The following is a 21,105-nucleotide window of genomic DNA, read 5'->3' as shown; positions in this document are numbered from 1 at the left end:
GGTCGGCAAAAGAAACGGCGGATCAATTGGCTAAAGAAGGAATATCGCTGGAATCAATTGGTGATTGGAGACGGATAATCTCAATCACTACTATCTAAGCACATTGCTTCCAAATTTTATTTTGATGTAATCCTGCCTGGATACATTCCCGTTTCCTGTTTTTGGGGACAGCTTGTCCCCTTGTTGTAGCTTTCGATATTAAAAAAAGTCAATTTTCAAAAAGAAAAAAAGTAATAGTCGCTTAAGATTTACAGTAATGAAGACAAATAGGGATGAGGAAGAAGACCAATTTACAGAAATTATATCTGAACATCTTTCCAATACAATTGGTTCCTTTGTTTTTTCTCTTTTTGTTCTTGATTTCCATTCCCATTCTCACATGAGCGGGTGTAAATATAAGAAACAAACCTAAAGAGGACCAAACCCTCATGACTGAACACCCAGATCAATGATAATTCCTTCTTTCTTGTTTCGGATTGTAATCAAAGGCCACCAAAGGCTGGATTTTCGTTTCTATTTTGAAATGGAGGCTGTAAAACATAAGGAATAAATCTAAAAAGTGATGAATAATAAAAATCATAAAACCTTTTACATGGAGAAGCTCCAGCAGGTTCTTTCTCGATGATGGGTATTGCTCTTTCTCCATGACTTCCCATGCGGCTCATTAAGACGGTAAAAATGTGTGGGTGCCAAAATAAGAGAGATGCTATCACTCGCACCGCACGGAAGCGTACTTTTCAGAAAGCGAGTTGTTCTTCATTATGCTGTTCACTAGCATCTTGAACTTCAGACTGCAGTCACCTCCACTGCAAACAAAATAAAAGGCCATTGAGGAATAGAATTACAAAGGAGTTTTAAGATAAATCAACATGTAATGTGCTATAATATTCTATTTAAGAACTAACAAAAATCCCAGATATGGACATACATTGTGTGAACTTGGGCAAAGATAGAAACATATATCTAAATTTCTTTAGTCCTGTGATTTATTGAGACAATAGGATGAGGAATCTAATCGTATATAACTAGCCAAACTTGTACTTGACATTGCTAGTCTAAATAACACTACTATATTGTATCCATTATTGCACCTATGTAACATAAATAGTATAACTTTTGTTCCTAGCAGGTCTTTGGTTGTGCCGTCAACTCATACAGAAATCCAAATACATCTACTTCAAGGCATTGTTGAATAAACTTCATATAAGAAAGAGATTTAAGTGATTATATGAAATTAGAAGTCTATTAGGTAAAGTAAGTCCCTTAGAAAAATTTTCAAATATTTGTCCTGAGCAAGGTGCTCGTATAGAGTGACAGAAGCAAATTCGCATATACACCACCCAACCATGGGGAACATCCAACTGTCCTACTCTGCATTTTTTAGAGAGAGAGAGAGAGTCATTGAAGGAAAAAATATAAAGAAAAAAAATGTCAAACTAGGCATATTAGGCAACCACACCATACTAAATCGCATTATGCGAACCATGACAAGGCTTCTGCTTCTTTCCCATCAGATTTCACACAGGGACCTCTCCACGTCCTATAAAACCCATGGAAAACAACCTTTTATGCCCTACCCAAATACCCAGTGCCTCGTTTGGCATAATTTTGTTTTACCCACTTTGCCCCTATAAAATAATTCAGGAGGGATGTCATGTTTACCCTCTTCCCTAAAATACGACTTACCCCAAATCAGCGGTATTTGATTTCCACTGTAAAATCAAATACGACTTAAAGCTCTCTCCTCCATTCCATGTCCGATGCCACTCTTCAATTCCTATCTCCACCTCTCTTCCTCTGAACTCCTCTCTGCCCATGTCCAGATGCTCCACAACCATTTCCACGCATACATCAAACCCTAAATCTTGCCGCCCTCCACAACATAACCCAACTCCTTCGGGGTTGCTGAAGTCTAACTTTGATGGCTCTAGTTTAGGCAATCCAGGGCCCGCTGGTATAGGTGGTGTTTGTATAGATTGTTCGGGTTTAGTTCTCTGGTACTTTTCTGACCCTATTGGGGTGGCTGAGTGGCTGACTCTAATGGGGCTGAAGTTAGGGCGGTTCATCAAGGTATCAAAATGATGGATCGTGATTGTTTGGCTATGATGATCGTGAAGGGTGATTCCAAGAATGTATCGGCTGTTCTTCCGTGGAGATTTTCCCACTTTTTCGATGAGATTTTTGATCGAGTGCTTGGCTCGTCTGTAATCTTCTTGCATGTCAGAAGATCTGCTAATGAAGATGTAGATAGACTTGCCAAAGGTGGTGTGGGAAAGTTGAGTTTGGAGTTATTTGATTTCCTCCCCCCTTGACAGTCCCAATTCTATGTATTCTTCTTTGATTTGTACTTTTGGGTGGACCATCTCGGTCTTCCTTTTCATGGAATGAAATTGCTACCATTCAAAAAAAACATAACCCAACTCCTCTGCTCACCATTCCTCTACATTGGCTCCACCCCAATGTCTTCACCCATCTCCGATCTTTTCATCAAGAACCCCGGCGACGAAAAGTCCTTGCCATGTTCCACTACTTGAAAAGATCCATCGACGGCCCAGATCAGCCGGATCAAGCTCATGGTCCCGTGCTTGTCTCACAGTTCAGGGAAGTTAGGCCGAGTTTGTTGACCGTGTCATAGAGGAGTGTGTTGACGGTAAGGGATTGAAGGGTGTAAATGGGGCAGTGACAGTTCAGATGGAGGAGCTGATGAGTGTTTTTGTCAATGCCAAAAGGCTGAGGGAAGTATCCTTGGGAAGATTATTGGCTCCTTGGACATTTATCAGTTAGTACTCTATCTCTACGGGCTTGCAAACATCCTCCTCGGATTCAAGGATTCTCATTTGTTGCACAATTCCAAACAATGAGATATGCCTTTTTCACCCTCCCTTCGTTGGTATTATTCTTTTCCCCATTTACAAGAGAGGATTATTCGATCGAATTCCCTAGTCTGTAGTTTCTATATTTATTTTTTTTTCTTTTAGAATGATGTCTCTAGTTTCTTCTTCTTCTTCTTTTTCTGAAGAGGTAATTATGATCTATTAAAAGGGGCAAAAAAGCCCAAAGCAAGATACAGGGGAATATACAATACAATACATAAAGGGAATAGAAGAGAAAATATCAAGGAGGAAGATAGTCAAACGATTGCATTAGTTTCTTCGTTTTTTAATGATAGTCTGTAGTTTCCTCTTCTTTCTTTTTTTGAGAAGAATTTATTACCTTGTGGAAGAAGTAACATGTAGTTTGTCATTTCCTTTGTTTCTCTTTTCTTCTTCTTCCCTCTTTTTTCTGCTGTGACAGCCTAAATATTTGATTGTGTCATTTTTCCTTTTTAATCTATTAAATATATTTCATTCTTGGGTCGAGATCCGGTCCAAATCCGATAGAAATATGGATCAAACAAGGGTAGAGAAGCTGGTGGTAGAATTCAGTTGGTTCTATCTGTTTGTAAACTTCTGATAATCAAACACAACTGTGAGGTATTCAAACAACTATGGCAGCAAATGCTTAGATTAACCTAAACTAGATCAAATACAAAATCCAAATTTTTGCTTTTAACCTTATTATGAAGGCTATAAATCTCTCTGCCTCTCATAAACTAACCAGAAAGCAAATGACCAATAACCCAGAAAGATATGTGGCCCAATCCATGTCTGCTCGGCAGTTGTAACAAAAGCCAAGGCTTTAGCCTTTAGGTTTCAGTTTCAGTCGTGATGGAAATGGAAACATGTCGGTTTCATATGGAAATTTTAGTGAAAATATTGTGAAATTACAGAAATGTATAGAAACAAAAAAACAATGGATATTTAAGATGAAACTTTAGGAAATGCTAAAAATAAGCACAGACACATACTAAAAACTATTACATAAGCAAAAAAAAAAAAAAAAAACCACCCATAATGGTTTAACAACATGGAACACTTAGTGGCATGGATTGTCCCACATGTCAATAATTCAAAACATACCACATTTCACATGTAAGTTATATAAATATTTATATATAATACATATCAGTGTTTAAAAACGCGGTTTCGACGCAGACGCGGTTAAGAACGCGGTTGACGCGGCCAAGTCAGATGAGTAGTATTTTTTTATAAAAATAAATGAAAAAATTCGAAAAAACTTAAAAGCTATGATTTTATCTAGGGGGATTCCCGTAGATATGATTTTATCTAGGGGTTTCTAGTAGTTATCCCTTAAATTAATCCCACAAAACATTTCAGTTGCCGCCTATGCATACCGCCCAAATTTTTTTGACTTTTGAACATCAAAATCCATCACCATTTATAATTTTGGTGGCTGGCAGCTGGCAGTGTGATATAAATGGCATTTACAATTTCAAAGCAATTTGGAAAAGAGACTTTCTTTTTCTTAACAATAGAAGTGTTGTATTATATGCGCCCAGTTTTTTTACTTGGGACAGCCACCTTGTTGCATTTCTTTTACTTAAAGTGGGCTGTCCCAAGTAAGAAAAAGGACCGAAAGTGTCATTTAATATGCTACACCCAGTTTTGTTTCTTGAGACAGCCACCTTCGATTATTTATATCAGTTCTTTTACATAGATGGGATTGTCCCAAGTAAGAAAAGAGCCGGATGTATCATATCCCAATTTATATTAAATAAATATCATAAAAGCTTTATGCCTAGGGCTTCGTTTGACTTACCTTAGCAGATAAGGAAACTAGGGGAAAAAAAACCTTTCTTCTTCCTCTTGGCAAAGAAACCTACGAACCAGAAGAAATTTTTTTTCTTCCGCTGAAATGGTTTTGGAACTAGGGAAAAGGGTTTTGCAAAGAAACTAAGGGCGATTGGGGGTGAATGAAAATGGAGGCATTGAACATCGATTTATAGGTAAAAATGGGATTTTTTTGTTGAATAAATCAAGCACAGATCTTTTTTTTTTTGTCTTCTTTTTCATGTTTTAGATTCGAAAATATGTTTTGGGAAGATGAATCGGTCGGAGTCACGGATTGCGAAGATTCGCATGCTAGTCCATCCCATCCGAGAGAAAAGTGATATTCATGTTTGACTCGGCCCGGACTCGCCGAATCTGCGACTCCAAGATGAGGTCTGCACGAAACCGAGTCGACTCAGCCAAGTTCCGAGCCGAGTCAGCGAGTTTTTAAACACTGATACATATATCACAGTTCACATGCAATTCATATAAATACACTTATGTAACACAAAGTGTTATAGCATACCACTAATAATACACTACTGATTTCGGTTTCACATACTAAAAACCATTAAATAAGCAAAAAAAAACCACCCATAATGGTTTAACAACATGGAACACTTAGTGGCATGGATTGTCGCACATGTGAATAATTCAGTACATACCATATTTCACATGTAAGTAATATAAATATTTATATATAATACATATATCACATTTCACATGCAATTCATATAAATACAATTATGTAACACAAAGTGTTATAGTATACCACTAATAATACACTTCTGATTTTGGTTTCGTTATGCATTTCGGTTTCAATATGTGTTGCGGTGGGGATGGGAATGGAAACATTTCGGTCGTTTCATGCCGATTTTGGGGGAAATTTAAAACTATGACAAAAGTTGTCTGACCCTCATGCATGAAGATTAAGGGCCTCTGGTAAACTAACCAGAAAGCAAATAACCCCTAACCAAGAACGGATATGCTTCCCAATCCATGTCTACTATGCAGTAGCAACAAAAGCTGTGTGATCCTCACTTTTTCACTAGCAGGAAGATTAAGGGCCTCTTTGGATGAAAACAAAATGGGTCCTTAGTTGTGAATAAAATTATTTGAAGTTAATCTAAATTGCATATGGGACATCAAGGCCTCTTTGGAAGACATTAACTCTCTCATTTTTATAAACTTTTATAACTATTATTTGTGAATAATTACATTTAACATCCAAGCCATATCTGCATGTAAGATTATATACAAATAATGTTTAGACATCCAAAGGGGACCCAAGTCTCCATTCCACTGGAGATTTTTTCTCCAGTATCAGTTAACCGTCTTCAACAGTTGTGTGAAGTGCCAATCTTGCGTATTAAGGGTAAGATAGATGCGACATATGAGTCCCATTTTTCTTACAACATGTGACGCAGGCAGAAGAAGGCTACATACGCCCCATTTATCATCACTAATAGATCCATGGTTGAGATACACCATCTCATCCATCTCTCCACCTTAACCTCAAAATGGGTAGAAGAACGGCCCGATTATCCCTACATTTTTAAAGGAAGGATGTCTTGGTCATGTCGATCCATACTAGTAAATCAAATATCACAGGATTTATCGCCTGAGGAACCATTTTTCTTTATTGAGAATTTGAGATTACTTTGGGAGGAAAATACAGGCCAATAAACCCAAGAAATCGGTTGATAATCATCTTCACCAATAGTTTCAGTCGTCATTGGTAATGACACATTGACCTATATCTCGATCTGTAAAGGATATGCAACTTGATTTCATGCAGCCCACTTGTTTCAATGTTAGATGAACTGTTTGTTATGTATGACTAGTTATAGATATAGTATTATATGATGTTTACATCAGGCCCACCTATTTGTATGATCTAACCCATTCAGTTATTGGTCCCCACCATAGATAGGTTGTACCTCAAAAATATTCTCCAGAAGATCACTCAAACCCTTCAATATATTTGATGTAAAATGGACAGCTTAGAAAGTTAAAACATCTACAGGGGTAAAATTAGTGTTAAAAGAAACACTGGAAAAATTTATTCCCTAGTTTGTTGTGCACAAAGAAATAGTCAAAAATAATTCAAGCATAAAATTTTACTCCAGAGAAATTTAATCTCGTAAAGCATTAGCCCCAATTTGATTTACATGGGCTTTACAGGGTGCGGAACAGAACCTTAAATAATATCACTTCGCCATAATGAACGGCATGGCTAACTACAAAAAAATCAGATTTGAAACCTAAGCATGTCATCAATAAAGTGAATAATCACACCCCAAAAAATGGATGACATCATCATGGCTTATATGGCCATAAAGACTCCAGCCTAAACCAACCTCAAGATAAGCACCCATTCCTAATTCCTGAAAAAAAGGTTGTAAGATTGCACCAGAAGACTCCGATCCGCAACATCGTAGGACCTAAGACCTGCAAGTGTGATGACAGTCTTCAATGAAACAAGAGCAACACAAGCTATCAGCTATAAACCTCTCTATGAATTGGTCAGCTCCTTTGGCAAACCAAAGTGAAGGGACCAAGCCTATGGTGAAACAGTGAAAGCAAGTAAAGTGACCAAAGTGCACCTCTGCAATGAAATAACACTTCCCTCAAAACAATTATAAACCCCAAAAACCAAGAAAAGGGATGCCTTGTATGACAAGGAAATGGGAATTAGACCTTGCAGTTGTTGGCTTGGGCGGGCACTGGACCCAAATCGGAGGTTGGCTGCGTGCTCTTAGGCCTTGTGCCATCAATGCCCCCTGGTCTGGACTCTTAATAAAGATAACGGTAGCGCCTTTCCCATCAGCAATTGCTTTTGGGATAGATGGTGAGCACCACGATCCTATAGGTGGTATCAGAGCCACGTCTCAGGTTCGAATCCCCCCGGGGTCATTGTTGGTTGTGGGGGGGATGTGTTTGTGGGTGAGGGGGACCCAATCTCACAGGCGTCCGGCATATCGCCATCGTGGGAACGGCTTCTCCATTATAGTCGATGTAACAATGACCGGAAACGGCTTCTACAGCTGCCAACTCGACTCAGACTGCCGAGGAGAAGGGAAATAGACTGATGCTGCTACCGATGGTAGGAAATGAGACTACTACTAGCGAGACCAAGCCATGAAAGATAACCAGGGGCATTGTTGGCCTGGCCGGGTACTGGACCCAGATCGAAGGTTGGTTGCATGGTCCTAGGCCTTGTACCAGCAACTCTTATAGAGATAATGGTAGCGCCTTTCCCATCAGCAATTGCTTTTGGGATAGATAGTAAACGCCACAAATCAGTTAAGCTCAATAGATCTGGAAACTAAGGTTTACAAGCATAGACATGGACGAGACTGATGGCAGGGACTCTAGCATGAGTCACAGACATTGTCGTCTTTTTTTATTATTTACTTTCTATTTTCGTCATTTTATTTGTAGCCTACTTTTTAGGCATCAAATCTCATCCGTTTGGCGCCTAATTTTGTCATTAACAATTCACTTGAAAGAGCTTTACCTATTGGTTGATTTGTATAGGGTTTATTTCATACTAATTATGTTCCTTCTAATTATTGAATGCATTCTAAGCCTCGATATTGCTGCTACCCGTTAATTTAACCTTCATTAAATCAGCCCTAGGTTAGTCCCTTTAGAAGTTTTAAGTCTTCTGAGTTAACCCTAAGCGGTAAGTTTTTATCTTTACTTAGTTTACTTTGCATTAGATGAATGGTTGAGATTAGTTTTTAACTTTAAGTTATCTTCTAGGGTTTCTTTTCTTATAAATACATCTTATGAAAGCAATGTAAAAGACTTTTTGAATATTGAATAGAATTGAGAATTTTTTGTGAGAGCTATTGTGGCTTGGACACCTCTTCTCCTCTTCGTGGTTTGGAGCTATTCTTCTCTCATCTCATCTCATCTATTATCTTCTATTGTCTTCTATTTCTTCAATCAAATCAACACAAACAAGGTTAGTAAATCAGATTTTCTATGTTCTTTGTTATTTACCCTAAAACTAGAAAAACCCAAAATCCATAGATCTCCCTTGTTCTCCAAGATCTTGTTATGAGATTTTGAGGGATTGTTTTTATGATTAAACCTCAGCCTAAACACCCAAGAACCCTAACTGCAAACCCCTTTTGAGCCATATTGCAATTTTCACCCTTTTCAAGCCCTAAAACTATTTTTTTGTGAACCCTAGGCTAAACCTACCATCAAATCAGAGCATAAACCCTAGATTAACCTTTCTTTTACCTTCTAAACCTTAACCTAAGATTTGGACAGCAGTATTAAACCAAAATCCCAGATCTGCCAAATTACCAAAATACCCGTACACCCCAAAACTGGACCGTTTTGAGCCTTTTACTGCTGCTGGACATTATTTTTGTTTTTCTTCATTGGATATTATTATTTCCATGCTTGTGTTACATCTATTTCATTGGTACTTACATTAGCTTTTAGTTATTTTAATTGGTTACATGCGTAAAACATAGTTTAGGCCTAATTTTGTCATTAACAATTCACCTGAAAGAGCTTTACCTATTGGTTGATTTGTATAAGGTTTATTTCATGCTAATTATGTTCCTTCTAGTTATTGAGTGCATTCTAAGCCTCGATATTGCTGCTGCCCGTTAATTAAACCTTCATTAAATCAGCCCTAGGTTAGTCCCTTTAGAAGTTTTGAGTCTTCCGAGTTAACCCTAAGCCTTTCCTAAAACCATTATCCCATTAGGAGTGTAGGATTTTCCCTAGATTAGGTATTGTCCTGCATCAACCTGTTTAAATGGCTGGCAACCATGTAGCAAGGACACCCATTTTCTAATAGTTGCTTTGTAAGAGAATGCATCAACATGGGTACTACCAGGTGAAACCTGATTTTTTTTTTCTTTTTACATTGCCATTTATAAACTAATCATAAAATATTGATGTGTATCACTTAATATAGAAATCTTCAGCATCAATATGGGTGCTAGGAAAAACTATTTTTTATCTTTTTCCTTTTTACATAACCATTTGTAAACTAATTATAGACTTTAATCAAGCAGCTTCAAAACTACTTACTAAACTAAGTCACACGACTGGTGATAGCAACAAAACTCAAGAGGCGTAGAAGAAGCGATTATTTCAATGTATCACTTTTTACACATCAACTATTGATATTTTTTGCCATTGAAAAGATCAATTTACCCGATGCAACCAAGATGAAAAAAACAATAAGCAATGCCACCACAAATAGATTCTTTTCAATGTAGAAGATCCAAATGCAACCAAGGAATAGGAACCACCACATAACCATCAGCTAAGACAATACTAATTTAGCATGCATAGTTTTATGATAACAAGACATAAGATGAGCCACACCTTATGCGGTTCAAGGAGGCAATTGCTCGCAGAGCACTCCGGATCATGTCTTCATTACGATCCACTTCTTGCTTCACAGCATCCTGCTTTGGCTTGAAATTGATAGTCTTTTCGAGAGGATCAACCAAAGAGTCCAAAACTGCATAGTAAAAATTGACCAGACCCTGAGACTCAAGTCTACAAGATATACAAAATTCGATCGATTCTCGTATCAATGGCAACACAGAACAATACAAATTCCTTAAGCATTAAACCTACCAGCATGGACGGCAGCATGACACTTGTCTGCAAGTTTTGAGAGGATAAGATGGCAAGGCATTTTAACATCGTAATGATCTGGAAAGAAAAAAAAAAGTTCTAGGTTACAGACTTACAGTCATTAACATCGATGTTTCAAAAAAAAAAAAAAAACACTAAACAGGATTATGTCAATTACATCCCAAAATGACTGAACTGGCATTAAAAGAACCATGATTACCAAGTTGGCTCAATCAGTAAAACCACTCACCCGCCCTCTCATCCCTCCACTCAAACCCCCACCATAAACCACCCATTGCAAAATATTGCCACATATTGCAAACTGTGTAGATAAAACTGATCGTGAAGAAAAGCAACTATTGGCTGAACAAGACTCGTGGTTGGGATTCAGGGAAATGTGTCACGAAATTTTATTAAGGAGATATGCCGTGCAACAAGGACAGCCCAATTTTCAAATAAAATGCAATGTCAAATAAGCTTCTCAGACACACTTTGACATTGCCATGTAGACAAACCTTAATTTTTCATTCTTCTAGTTATCTGGAATTATTTGGTTTAATTAGAATATTAGAAACATGATTGTATAAATTATACTTACATATTCAATATTATCTGCCAAGGTTATTGTGTCAGGCAATGAGTGATGTCAGGCAATGAGTGATGGGTGAGCCAGGGTGATTATGCAGCTCGTTATTGATAAAATCAAAACAGAAATAAGGTGGAATAAGAACAAATACAAAGTGAGTCTTGAAGCTCAAAATCGAGCAACTATAAGCACGACACAAAGTTTACAAGTATGAAATATCCAACAAATATAACACATAAATTATCCATCTATAAGACCTACAAACCAACCTTTAAGGATCCCAATACAATTAAAAACTCTTTAACCTATGATACTCGGATACTTTTGTAGGCCCAACGTACCGTGTCTGACAGGCTACGATACCGATATTCGTATTCTGATAATGGATATTTCTGATGGTCAATATAACTATAACGTTTGAAACATATATCAATCTTTTTTAATTAACTATAATACTTTTTGCGTGTTAGTGTCACATATTTGCAATTATAATTTTGAACATGTGTCGTGTAGATGCTATTCTAAATTTACTATTAGTTCTGTTTCTCATGTATGTGTCTATGTCCTAGTTATGAATTCCATTCCGTTACGGCCGGAATTGCCAGAATGGAACGTTCCGGTCGGGATTCCGGAACGGAAACCCTCCACTCCGTTCCAGACGGAATTATGTCCCGTTTCTTTTTCTTTTTTTTAATTATTTCAGATTTTTTTTCATATTTTTAACAATTCAAAAAAAAAATTCAATCGTCATAGTGGAGAGAAAAGTTTCGAACGAAACACCGAAAGAAATGGATAAAACCCCGAAAAGTTCCGTTCCAATCGCCGGAACGAAACGGAATTTATAACTTAGGTCTATGTCCATATTTGTATCTGGGTACCATAGCCTCTACCCACCTTACATCAATATACCAAAATAAGTATCCATAAAACTCTAATCTTTAACCTCCCAACTTGACTGAAAATAGAACTGTGGATTACACTTTTATAAATACAGAAATTTCATAAGTTGGAACCTCCTCTGTGGTTTCCAAAGTGTCGTGTTTTCTTACCTCTTCCAAGTCATACAGTTCCAATTCTTCCAATTTTCTCCTAAAATTTCAAATTCAGATATTACAAACCCATGCAAAGTGCCATACATATGCATGCAGGAGTGGGTTTTTAGAAACCCCTCTGAACTTCACCCAGAAACCCATTAAAAACCTCCCATTATTTTATTTTTTTGAATGGTCAATAGTTTCATTAATAAAGACCGGGATGGTCGTCAAATACAAAGAAACGAAGCAAGCAAAAATACAAGGAAAAGAGAGCAAGAAAAGTAGAAAGAAAATAGGAACAGACAACAAAACAATTAAAAATCCCCAATATTAATAAATAAAAATGCCCACTATTGCTTTTTCTCTTTCCTTTTTTTAAGCTGGGTGGCTACAGCTGACGTCAACATAATATCAAGATGAAAAGATGACATTGTGCTGACATCGTATCTGGAAATTATGCAGTCTCATTCCAATTTTTTTCTTTACTAGTTTTTGGCTGTGAAGGCCCAAATTATAGGCCCAATAGGGAAAAATTTTGCGCTGGAGTTTCTTTTGATTGTAGGTCCAATCGAGATAGGTCAAAGGCTGTTTTGTTGACAGCATCTAGATGATACTGTGCCAGATTTGCTAGTTCTCTATTTCAGAGACCACATCAGTGTCTGACAACGGCATATGCAAGTTCAAATAAATATTATTACTTTTTCATTGAGTTCCAATGTTACCCATTCCAAAGTAAATAAGGCACAAAATTATCTAAGCATCCGGGTAAAACCTTTTCATATCACAACTCTTCCATGCTTAAAACAAAAACATACTGGCAAGAAGGCCTGAGTTAATAAAACACAGTTATCAGAGAATGTGAAAGATAAAAACAGCAGAGGTGAATACTCACCATCTAAACCGGATTTAAGATAAGGAACAATGAAAGACGATGGATTCACTTGATCAAGACAACTGTCCAGCAATGTGTCTACACATTCAAAAGCTGCTTTTCTAAGCTCAAGACCATCATCTACGATGTGCTTAAAAGGACCAAGATCAACTGTCCTTATCAATTCTTGCTGCATCACAAACAGTAGTTAACAAAAGTTATCACCGTCATGGATTTAAATTTCAGTTCCGATCCCTACCGAAACTGAAATTATTTTTCAAATTTCGGTCATTTCAGCAGTAATTTTTACAATTTCGAACAAAATGACCAAATTTTGGCCACAATCTGAAATTTTCAGATTTCGGACACAACTGAAATCCAAAATTTCGGATTTCGGCTGAAATTTAAAACAATGATCACCATAACCATATTATAGTGAATGTTAGAACAACAACAGGTGTCAATGGGCAAGACCTGAGTTCAAAGTCAATCTAGCCCGTTTATATCTGAGCCCAAAACAGGAGAAATAAAATATATATTATCTCCAATTACACCTGGCACAACCAACACTTCTGGTGAACTTTCAAAGTGGGGCCCAACAATGTTGTGCCCAAGCACTTGGAGCCTTTAATGTTCCTCACTAACTATGTCCTACCCATTTAATCCTGCAAAGCATTGCATACCTTAATAACAGTCTGGTCATAAAGAAGTGGCAAAAGTTCGGGAAGTAGGCCCTTAATAAGGTTTGGCTTATTGTGAGCTGCTGTACTCAGGGCTAGGACAGCCGCACGTCTAACATGCTGCAAAACCATTTGAAGAAGAATAGAAGTTAATATATTCCAGCTATATACCATTCAATATATATATATATATATATATATATATATATATATATATATATATATATATATATATATTCAAGCTATATAAGATCATTTTTTTTTATAAATAATCATAAAATTATGTCGCCTACCCGGTCTTCATCTCTAATTAGCATCAAGAATGAGGAGATCTCAGGGTATATAATATCATCTATTTTTTCTGGCCGCTCAACAATAGAATATTTTACAGCAATCACAACTGTGGCTCTTGTGAAAGCTGTTGGACTAGTGGTTCTCACCTGTAGAAGTGCATGGGTTTAACAAAAACATTGCATCACAAAACTAAAATAAATTCAAAACTCTGCAGTGCTAAACAGCCAAATACCAAATTACGCACTAACTTGGACAAGAACACCAAAAGTTATAATCGTAGCCATATGTGTGTGTGTGGTGTGTGTGTGTGTGTGTGTGTGTGTGTGTGTGTGTGTGTGTGTGTGTGTGTGGTGGATTGCAATTTTGGGAAATGGTGTTTCAGTAAAACTTTTGTCAAGGAAATACAATTATCATTATCACTTAATGCCTACACACAACTACCATTGAAGGACCAACATAATATAACATCCACATGCTAATATGAAACATATTCTATGATATAAATATATGTTTATAACAGAATAAGATGAAAAGGAAAATTACATATATAAGCAGAATGATAAAAAGTCGAATGACAAGTATCTAAGTAAAACCGGAAAAATGAAACAGATACACTGCGGTACCTTTTCCTGTAATTAGATTAACATGTCTGAAATATGTCCCACATGTAAGTTTAATAAGTCAATCTTTTGAAATACAGTGTCCTCCCATAATTCTGTTCATATTTTAGACATGGACATGTCTATAAGTATTGGAGACAGAAGCTGGATTTCAGACACAGTAACTTCACCACACTTGATGTGCTGACATATTAAAAAATAGAAAACAAAGAAATTAAATAAGTTTGAAAAAACAATGAAACTTCTACACACCAGTGTTGAAAAAATTAAACAAACAGAAAAAAAGAAAAAGAAAGAAATTAGTCATGTCCAAATGTGTCAAGATTACTATTCTTGTTACGAACCTTAGTACGGTATATGTTAATTTCAATTTAAAAAATATAAGATTAGACCTCCATGACAGGTTGTCCGATGCTCATTACATTAGTGGGAATGGTGGGCAAGAAAGAGGCTCCCCGCTTGTATTGTTATAGGTCCCAACGATCCCAATAATGAGAATTAGTGGAGGACCCCAAATAACCCACCCACGTAAGACTCAAGCAGTGCTCTAAGATAAAACCAAATGGAACAGGACATAAGAAATTAATTTGGCTTACTATTTTATTGGAGTTAATACCTTAAGTGCAGGCACTAGCTTCTTGGGCTCAATAAGCGCAATTTTTCCAAGACATTCAGCTACTACATTGCGAACCCCCTCTTCCTCACTTTCACAGTGGTTAAAAAGCAATTTCAATATCTTCTCGACATTTGTATCCTGAAAATCGGCCTGACCAGCTTTATCAATAGAGTGTCTTGCTATAACCTGCAAGATGGAAGACAAATAATAAAAAAAGATTAAAATAAGACATCAGGACATATGAATATAGTACCTAAGAGAATTCAAACCACAAGTAAACACACCTCTTTCAAGGAATGAAGCAAGAGGTACTGCTTTTTCTGTTGGTTATCAATTTGATCCAAGATAAAAGGCAAGTATTTGGACAGATTCCCAACAGCTATATTTCCGAGAGCATAAGAAGCCGCTGATTTTATTTCTTCAAATGGAGATTGGAAAGACTCAATAACAATATTCTCAATGTGTGCATGTGGGCTGAGATCTTTTCTTCTCCCAATTTCTCCTAAACATAGCAAGGCCAGATGTTGTTTAGCCTGAAAAACAAGTGAGGAGCAATTACACAAGATTTTTAAGCAAAGAAAAAAACATCGTTTCAAATGTTATCAAGAATCATTACTATCTTTAGTTTTTTTTTTTCGAATGGCAAATCTTATTAGCAAAAAGAACCAAGATGGATCATTACCATCTTTAGATCTACTTCCATAAAGAGAAAATTGCATGAATGGGAAAAGGAAAACAATTGCAAACAAAAGAAAAACAATAAGGGCAGGAATCAATGCTGTGTCACCACAACTTTTTTTTGTCGGCCATAAAGTTAAATTAAATAATCAATATCTAATCATGTCCCAACACAAACTTATTTGACTTGGAAAATTCAGTATTTCTGCAATCATATTACATACAGTATATTATCCAATGTATAATACTTACTATATGCAAATCGTGTATTATGAGGAAAATGTGATATATATATATATATATATATATATATATATATATATATATATATATATGAGAATAGAGTTCCTAAGGTGTCACCTCATATAGCTTATGTGAGGTGGCGCTTAAAAACATAAGGGGCCCACTTTGTTTGGATGATCCAAAGCATTCATATGATAGGCCCTCACATAGATAGGGTGTGCCCAAAAAATCAACTTCATAGGATCATCCTAACCCTTCCATTTGTGGAGGTTGAAATGGATGGGTATAAACCTCCATAAATCTGCCCATTTTTAACCTCCATAAATGGAAGGGTTAGGATGATCCTATGGACCTGATTTTTTGTAGGCACCATATCCATCTAAGGGCCTTTCAAATGAGTGGTTTCGATCACCCCAAAAATGTGGGCCCCTTATGTTTTGTGAGTGCCACCTCATATAAGATATATGAGGTGACACCTTAGGAACTCTCTCTCTCTCTCTCTCTCTCTCTCTCTCTCTCTCTCTCTCTCTCTCTCTCTCTCTCTCTCTCTATATATATATATATATATATATATATATATATATATATATATATATATATATATATCTCACATACAGTTTATATTATATGTTAGAGGTATCCTATCTTCCATGAGAGTAGAGAAGATATTAGAGAAGAAGAAAGGAGAAAATTTGTCTCCCTCTCACATGAAAACACTACTTATATGTAAGTGAGAATAGGGTTACATGGAATGACCAAAATGACCCCACGTTAGTGGTGTCCAGAAATACGCCCACTCTTAACATTGTTAGAATATATGCTCTGAAAAGCCAGTAGAATGACATTTGTTAATCAATAAAGATTTATTTTATGACATGAATCGGTAATTATATTAATGAATGTGTGATGTGCTTGTTTATTGACATATGTTCGTCATTGACACAAGTTCACTCCAGAGACATTATGGACAGCATAGGAAGGTCGCAGCGCTGGATGAAAATCGTAGCAAAAGCCTACAATATGACCCTCATAGCCACAATGTGTACAGTAACGATGTAAATCGTAGCAAAAGCCTACAATATGACCCTCATAGCCACAATATGTACAGTAATGGGATCCACGGCCACCAAATCCAAGGCCTCCCCCTGAATCTCTACCACCACGACCACGGCCACCACGTGTACCACTACCTGAACCAGTATGCATTGCAAGAGCAGAACACTCGATGGAAGAATCAACAGGGACCTCTAGCCTCAGGGCACGCTAAACTCGAGAGAATGTCTCTGTGAGGGACGGCAAAGATTCCTGCCCTATAATCCGCTGTTGAATCGGTAAAAAATCATGGCCCAAACCATTGAGGAACTGAACAACTCTTAAGTCACTTCTCTGTTTCGCCCACAGGATCTATAGAGAAGGGTTGGAATGTGTCAAGTTGCTCACAAAGGTAAGGAAACTCGAAATAGTAATAAAAAACCACCCGATCACCATGCTCCAGACGTCGTAGAGCCGAGTAAGTGTCACAAATCCGCATCGGATTATTTTCACCCGAATACAATGTTTTAGCATGATCCCATATCTCTTTGGTCGTGTCAAGAAACATCATGTGCTCTACAATCTGTGGCTCCATGCTATGAAAGAGGAGAGTCTGAATGTATGCATCTTCCTGGTTACACTAAACATGTTCCTTACTTTCTTATGAAGGAAGAGTCTATGTAAGATAACTAGTTTTCCCTTGAGCCTTAAGGTAAATTTGAAGAGACCACGACCACGCAGGATAGTTCTTGCCATTCAATTTGACATAAGTTATCAGAACCACAAGGAGGGTCGTAGAGGACTCGGAAGCCACAGTCGAAGAAGTAGGAGTCGTCATATCAAATCTCCACAATTACTGCAAGCAACCCGAGGAATATATATATAATCATCAATTACCACAAACCACACAATAAGTAATAAGGGAGGTAACAATCCTCAGCAAAAACAAGCAACCAACAACTACGAACTAGTAGCCCCTTCCAACTCCACCAACAGACAACCAACAAGCAAATCACTACTGAAACCAATCAACTAGCAAATCACATGAAAAACCACCAATAACATCAGAAAATCCAACAGGGGGAGGCCAACCATCAACTAGCTCCACATCCACTATCAATGTGAGTCAACAACCACCAAATCGGAACAACGCACACACCAACACTTGTTGTCCCGCACATCAGCAGAGAATTCCAAAACCAAGAACTTCACCCAAAAGCACTACGAAGAAGTGAGAAGCGCCAGACATCATCCAGGAACCCACAACAGAGTTGAATAAGAGAAATGATGGATATTTAGCACATAAATATGGCAGATTAAAGAAGATTGGGGACTGATTTGATTGGAAACGAATGAAAAAGAAGAAAATAGGGTATGTATATAGGCAACAACGATGTAAATGGAGTGGGAGGAGGGGCGGCTAGGGTTTGAAGTAGAGAAAACACAAAACTATGGTCAAAGGGGGTGGGCAGTTGGATTTGGAGAGAGAAATGGATGAGGAAAAATTAAGATTTAGGGTTCGTAATGATGGAAGGTGATGAGATATTGAAAAACCCAAAGTGAAGGAGAAGCTAGGGTTTGCCAAAATTAATGGAGATTAAAAAAAAGGAAAAAAAAATGGGTTGGGGTAAAAAAGTGATGATGATTCACCAAAGTTTTGGTTGAAAAAGGTTTGTGGTTAGGGTAAAAGTCAAACGTTAGGGTTTTGGCTAGAATAGGATGTGAAGGAAAAAAAAAATAATAAGAAAGGATACCATGAGGAAGGAAAGAAAAGGCCATGTTAGAGACTTAGAGGTATCCTATCTTCCATGAGAGTAGAGAAGAGAATAGAGAAGAAGAAAGGAGAGAAACTGTGAGATAAAATCTGTCTCCCTCTCACACGAAAATATTTTTTATATGTAAGTGAGAATATGGCTACATGGAATGGCCAAAATGACCCCACTTTAGTGGTGTCCAGAAATAAACCCACTCTTAACATTATATATACGCGCACACCAATTTTTATTTGGAAAGGGAAAAAAGAAATTAAAGGGATTGTTTCCAAATACTCTATGAGAACAGCCCCAATGGTTAGGATATACTATACAAGCAGGGTAGCCAATCCTAGGAATAGCTTATCCAAGAATTTCTATCCCTGTGGTGAACAACCCCAAAAGTACATGCTCCTTGCAAATATGGACAATAATGTACAATCATGTACTACCAGATCCTCCACGCTATCAATAAAGTACGTCCTTTCATATATGGACAGTAATGATCCAATAACGTAGCCAATCATGTACTCTCAGACCCTCCACATACAATCAGTAAAGTACATGCTTGATGCTTCATATATGTATGGTAACGATCCAATGATGTAACCTCAGACCGTCATCTCCATCAACCCTCTCCCTCATGTTTACTCTCTCTCCCCATTGTATGTGGCCCAATGTGATCCAGATGTCGGGCGACAAGTGGGCTAGGCTAGTGCCCATAACAAGCTTATTGACCAGTGACTCCATAGTGAGGGTGATCAATTGATCCAAACTATATTGAGAAAAAACAGACGCATCGCATAGGAATGAACAATGGGATCCAAACTATATTGACTGCTTTATCGACCCCTAAGAATCTGCTTCGTCTATAGCTTATATCGACCGGTCCAACAACTTCTGAATCTACTAATCCACCTAGCCCTATTATTAAGGCTCCAATGTGTTTGGCTACTGATGCTTGCTCTGGACCTCACTTTGATGCCCGCTTTATGTTTTATCGGTGTCCCCTCTCTCTCTCTCAAGTCTCAACCGCCATTCCTCCATTGAGTTGTACCAAATCCATCTACTAGGAACTCTGCACCATTAAGTGTGTCACACTAGTCACCCATGGCTTCTCCTTCCTCGAACCCCTTTCCCTTTCACTTGTACTTCTACAACCATGTCCTCGTTTTCTATCCATCACTTATCTTTCGCAGAAATCACCTCCATTTCCATCCACTCATTGCTTCTACATCAGAGACATTTTCTTCTTTTTTCCTCGAATGGCAGGAAGTCGGTGGACTTCGAGAAATTGAGCTCTTTTTGTATTGAAGGAGAAGAAAGACGGTGCCCTTGAGTGTGTTTTAGAGAGGGGATTTGGAAGGAACTTGCTTCCAATCAATACTTACATTTGTTTCTGAGCATATTAGGCTCTTCAAGGGCATATTTGGAGCTAGTTAGATTTAATGGATGGCAATTTGTAGCTTGAGCTTGATGGATGGTTGGTTTCGTAAAATGGGCGAAATTTTTACTTTAGGTTAACACTAATGTTACTTTGTAATTGTTTTCTGATTTTTCAATTTACGACCACCTGACTGGAATTGAAAATAATGTGTCTAACTTCCATAGATTATCAAAGTTTAATAGTCATAATTTCACCTACATTCAAGAAAAGAGTAGGCAACAATGATTTATTATTTTTATTATATCTCAGTCTAATTATTGTAAAAAAAAATCATAACTATTCCTATTTTTATGGTTTTAAGAGTAATTCCATCACTTCATATTTTAGTTAAACACAATGTTCATTTTTTTCTTACTTTTTTTTATTTCCATCACTTCATATTTTAGTTAAACACAATGTTCATTTTTTTCTTACTTTTTTTTATTTCCATCAATTCAATATTTTTGTGTTTAATATTTACAAGTAAAAGACTGGACAAATGAAGAAATTTAGAGTCAACTAGCCTGCTCCTTAAAAGCAGCCCGGATGAATCTATTTGGATCGACTTTTTATACGTTAACTTGAAATGCCGGCCCCAAACAAAAAATTCCATCAAAGAAAAGCATGGAGACAGAGACACCCTCTGAATACCATAGACCATCTTGATGGAATCAAATCCAGTCTCAAATGTGCACAAAAAGACCATCAACATTTTTGTGCACGATGTCCCAGAGCCCCAGCACCACTAGCCCGTCGTGTCAATTTTTCAGAATGGGCCATAACAGAAAGCCCCTTTAAACTGGCATAGTCATGCTCTACTAAACCAACCTGCCCTGGATACAGCCACAAATTGAGCAACTTAATAAAAGGACCCAGCTTAGCAAGGCAGGGGGGCTAGAGCCACAAAACATCTGATAGTCCAAATATTCTTAGACACTTAACACGGATTGTATAAACTTTTAAGGAGAGGGGGCGCACAATA

General features: G+C 37.3%; 1 protein-coding gene across 1 annotated transcript in view; it reads right to left on the bottom strand.

Annotated features, from left to right (window-relative positions):
• Positions 1 to 275: 275 nt before the first annotated feature.
• LOC143889384 (cullin-associated NEDD8-dissociated protein 1-like) overlaps positions 276 to 21,105 on the bottom strand; it is a 36,610-nt gene continuing 15,780 nt past the window's right edge. The window contains exons 22-29 of the mRNA XM_077393557.1: positions 15,278 to 15,526; positions 14,994 to 15,179; positions 13,757 to 13,903; positions 13,467 to 13,583; positions 12,805 to 12,973; positions 10,293 to 10,370; positions 10,035 to 10,173; positions 276 to 806 (exon numbers count right to left, since the gene is read on the bottom strand). Coding sequence (XP_077249672.1) covers positions 710 to 806; positions 10,035 to 10,173; positions 10,293 to 10,370; positions 12,805 to 12,973; positions 13,467 to 13,583; positions 13,757 to 13,903; positions 14,994 to 15,179; positions 15,278 to 15,526 — 1,182 coding nt within the window. The 3' untranslated portion in view covers positions 276 to 709. The remainder of the gene's footprint in view (positions 807 to 10,034; positions 10,174 to 10,292; positions 10,371 to 12,804; positions 12,974 to 13,466; positions 13,584 to 13,756; positions 13,904 to 14,993; positions 15,180 to 15,277; positions 15,527 to 21,105) is intronic.

The sequence above is a fragment of the Tasmannia lanceolata genome, unplaced genomic scaffold, assembly GCF_043159265.1.
Source record: "Tasmannia lanceolata isolate RefF3 unplaced genomic scaffold, GAP_Taslan_0.1 ptg000013l, whole genome shotgun sequence".
NCBI lineage: Eukaryota > Viridiplantae > Streptophyta > Magnoliopsida > Canellales > Winteraceae > Tasmannia > Tasmannia lanceolata.
This window is presented reverse-complemented; position numbering and strand designations above follow the sequence as displayed.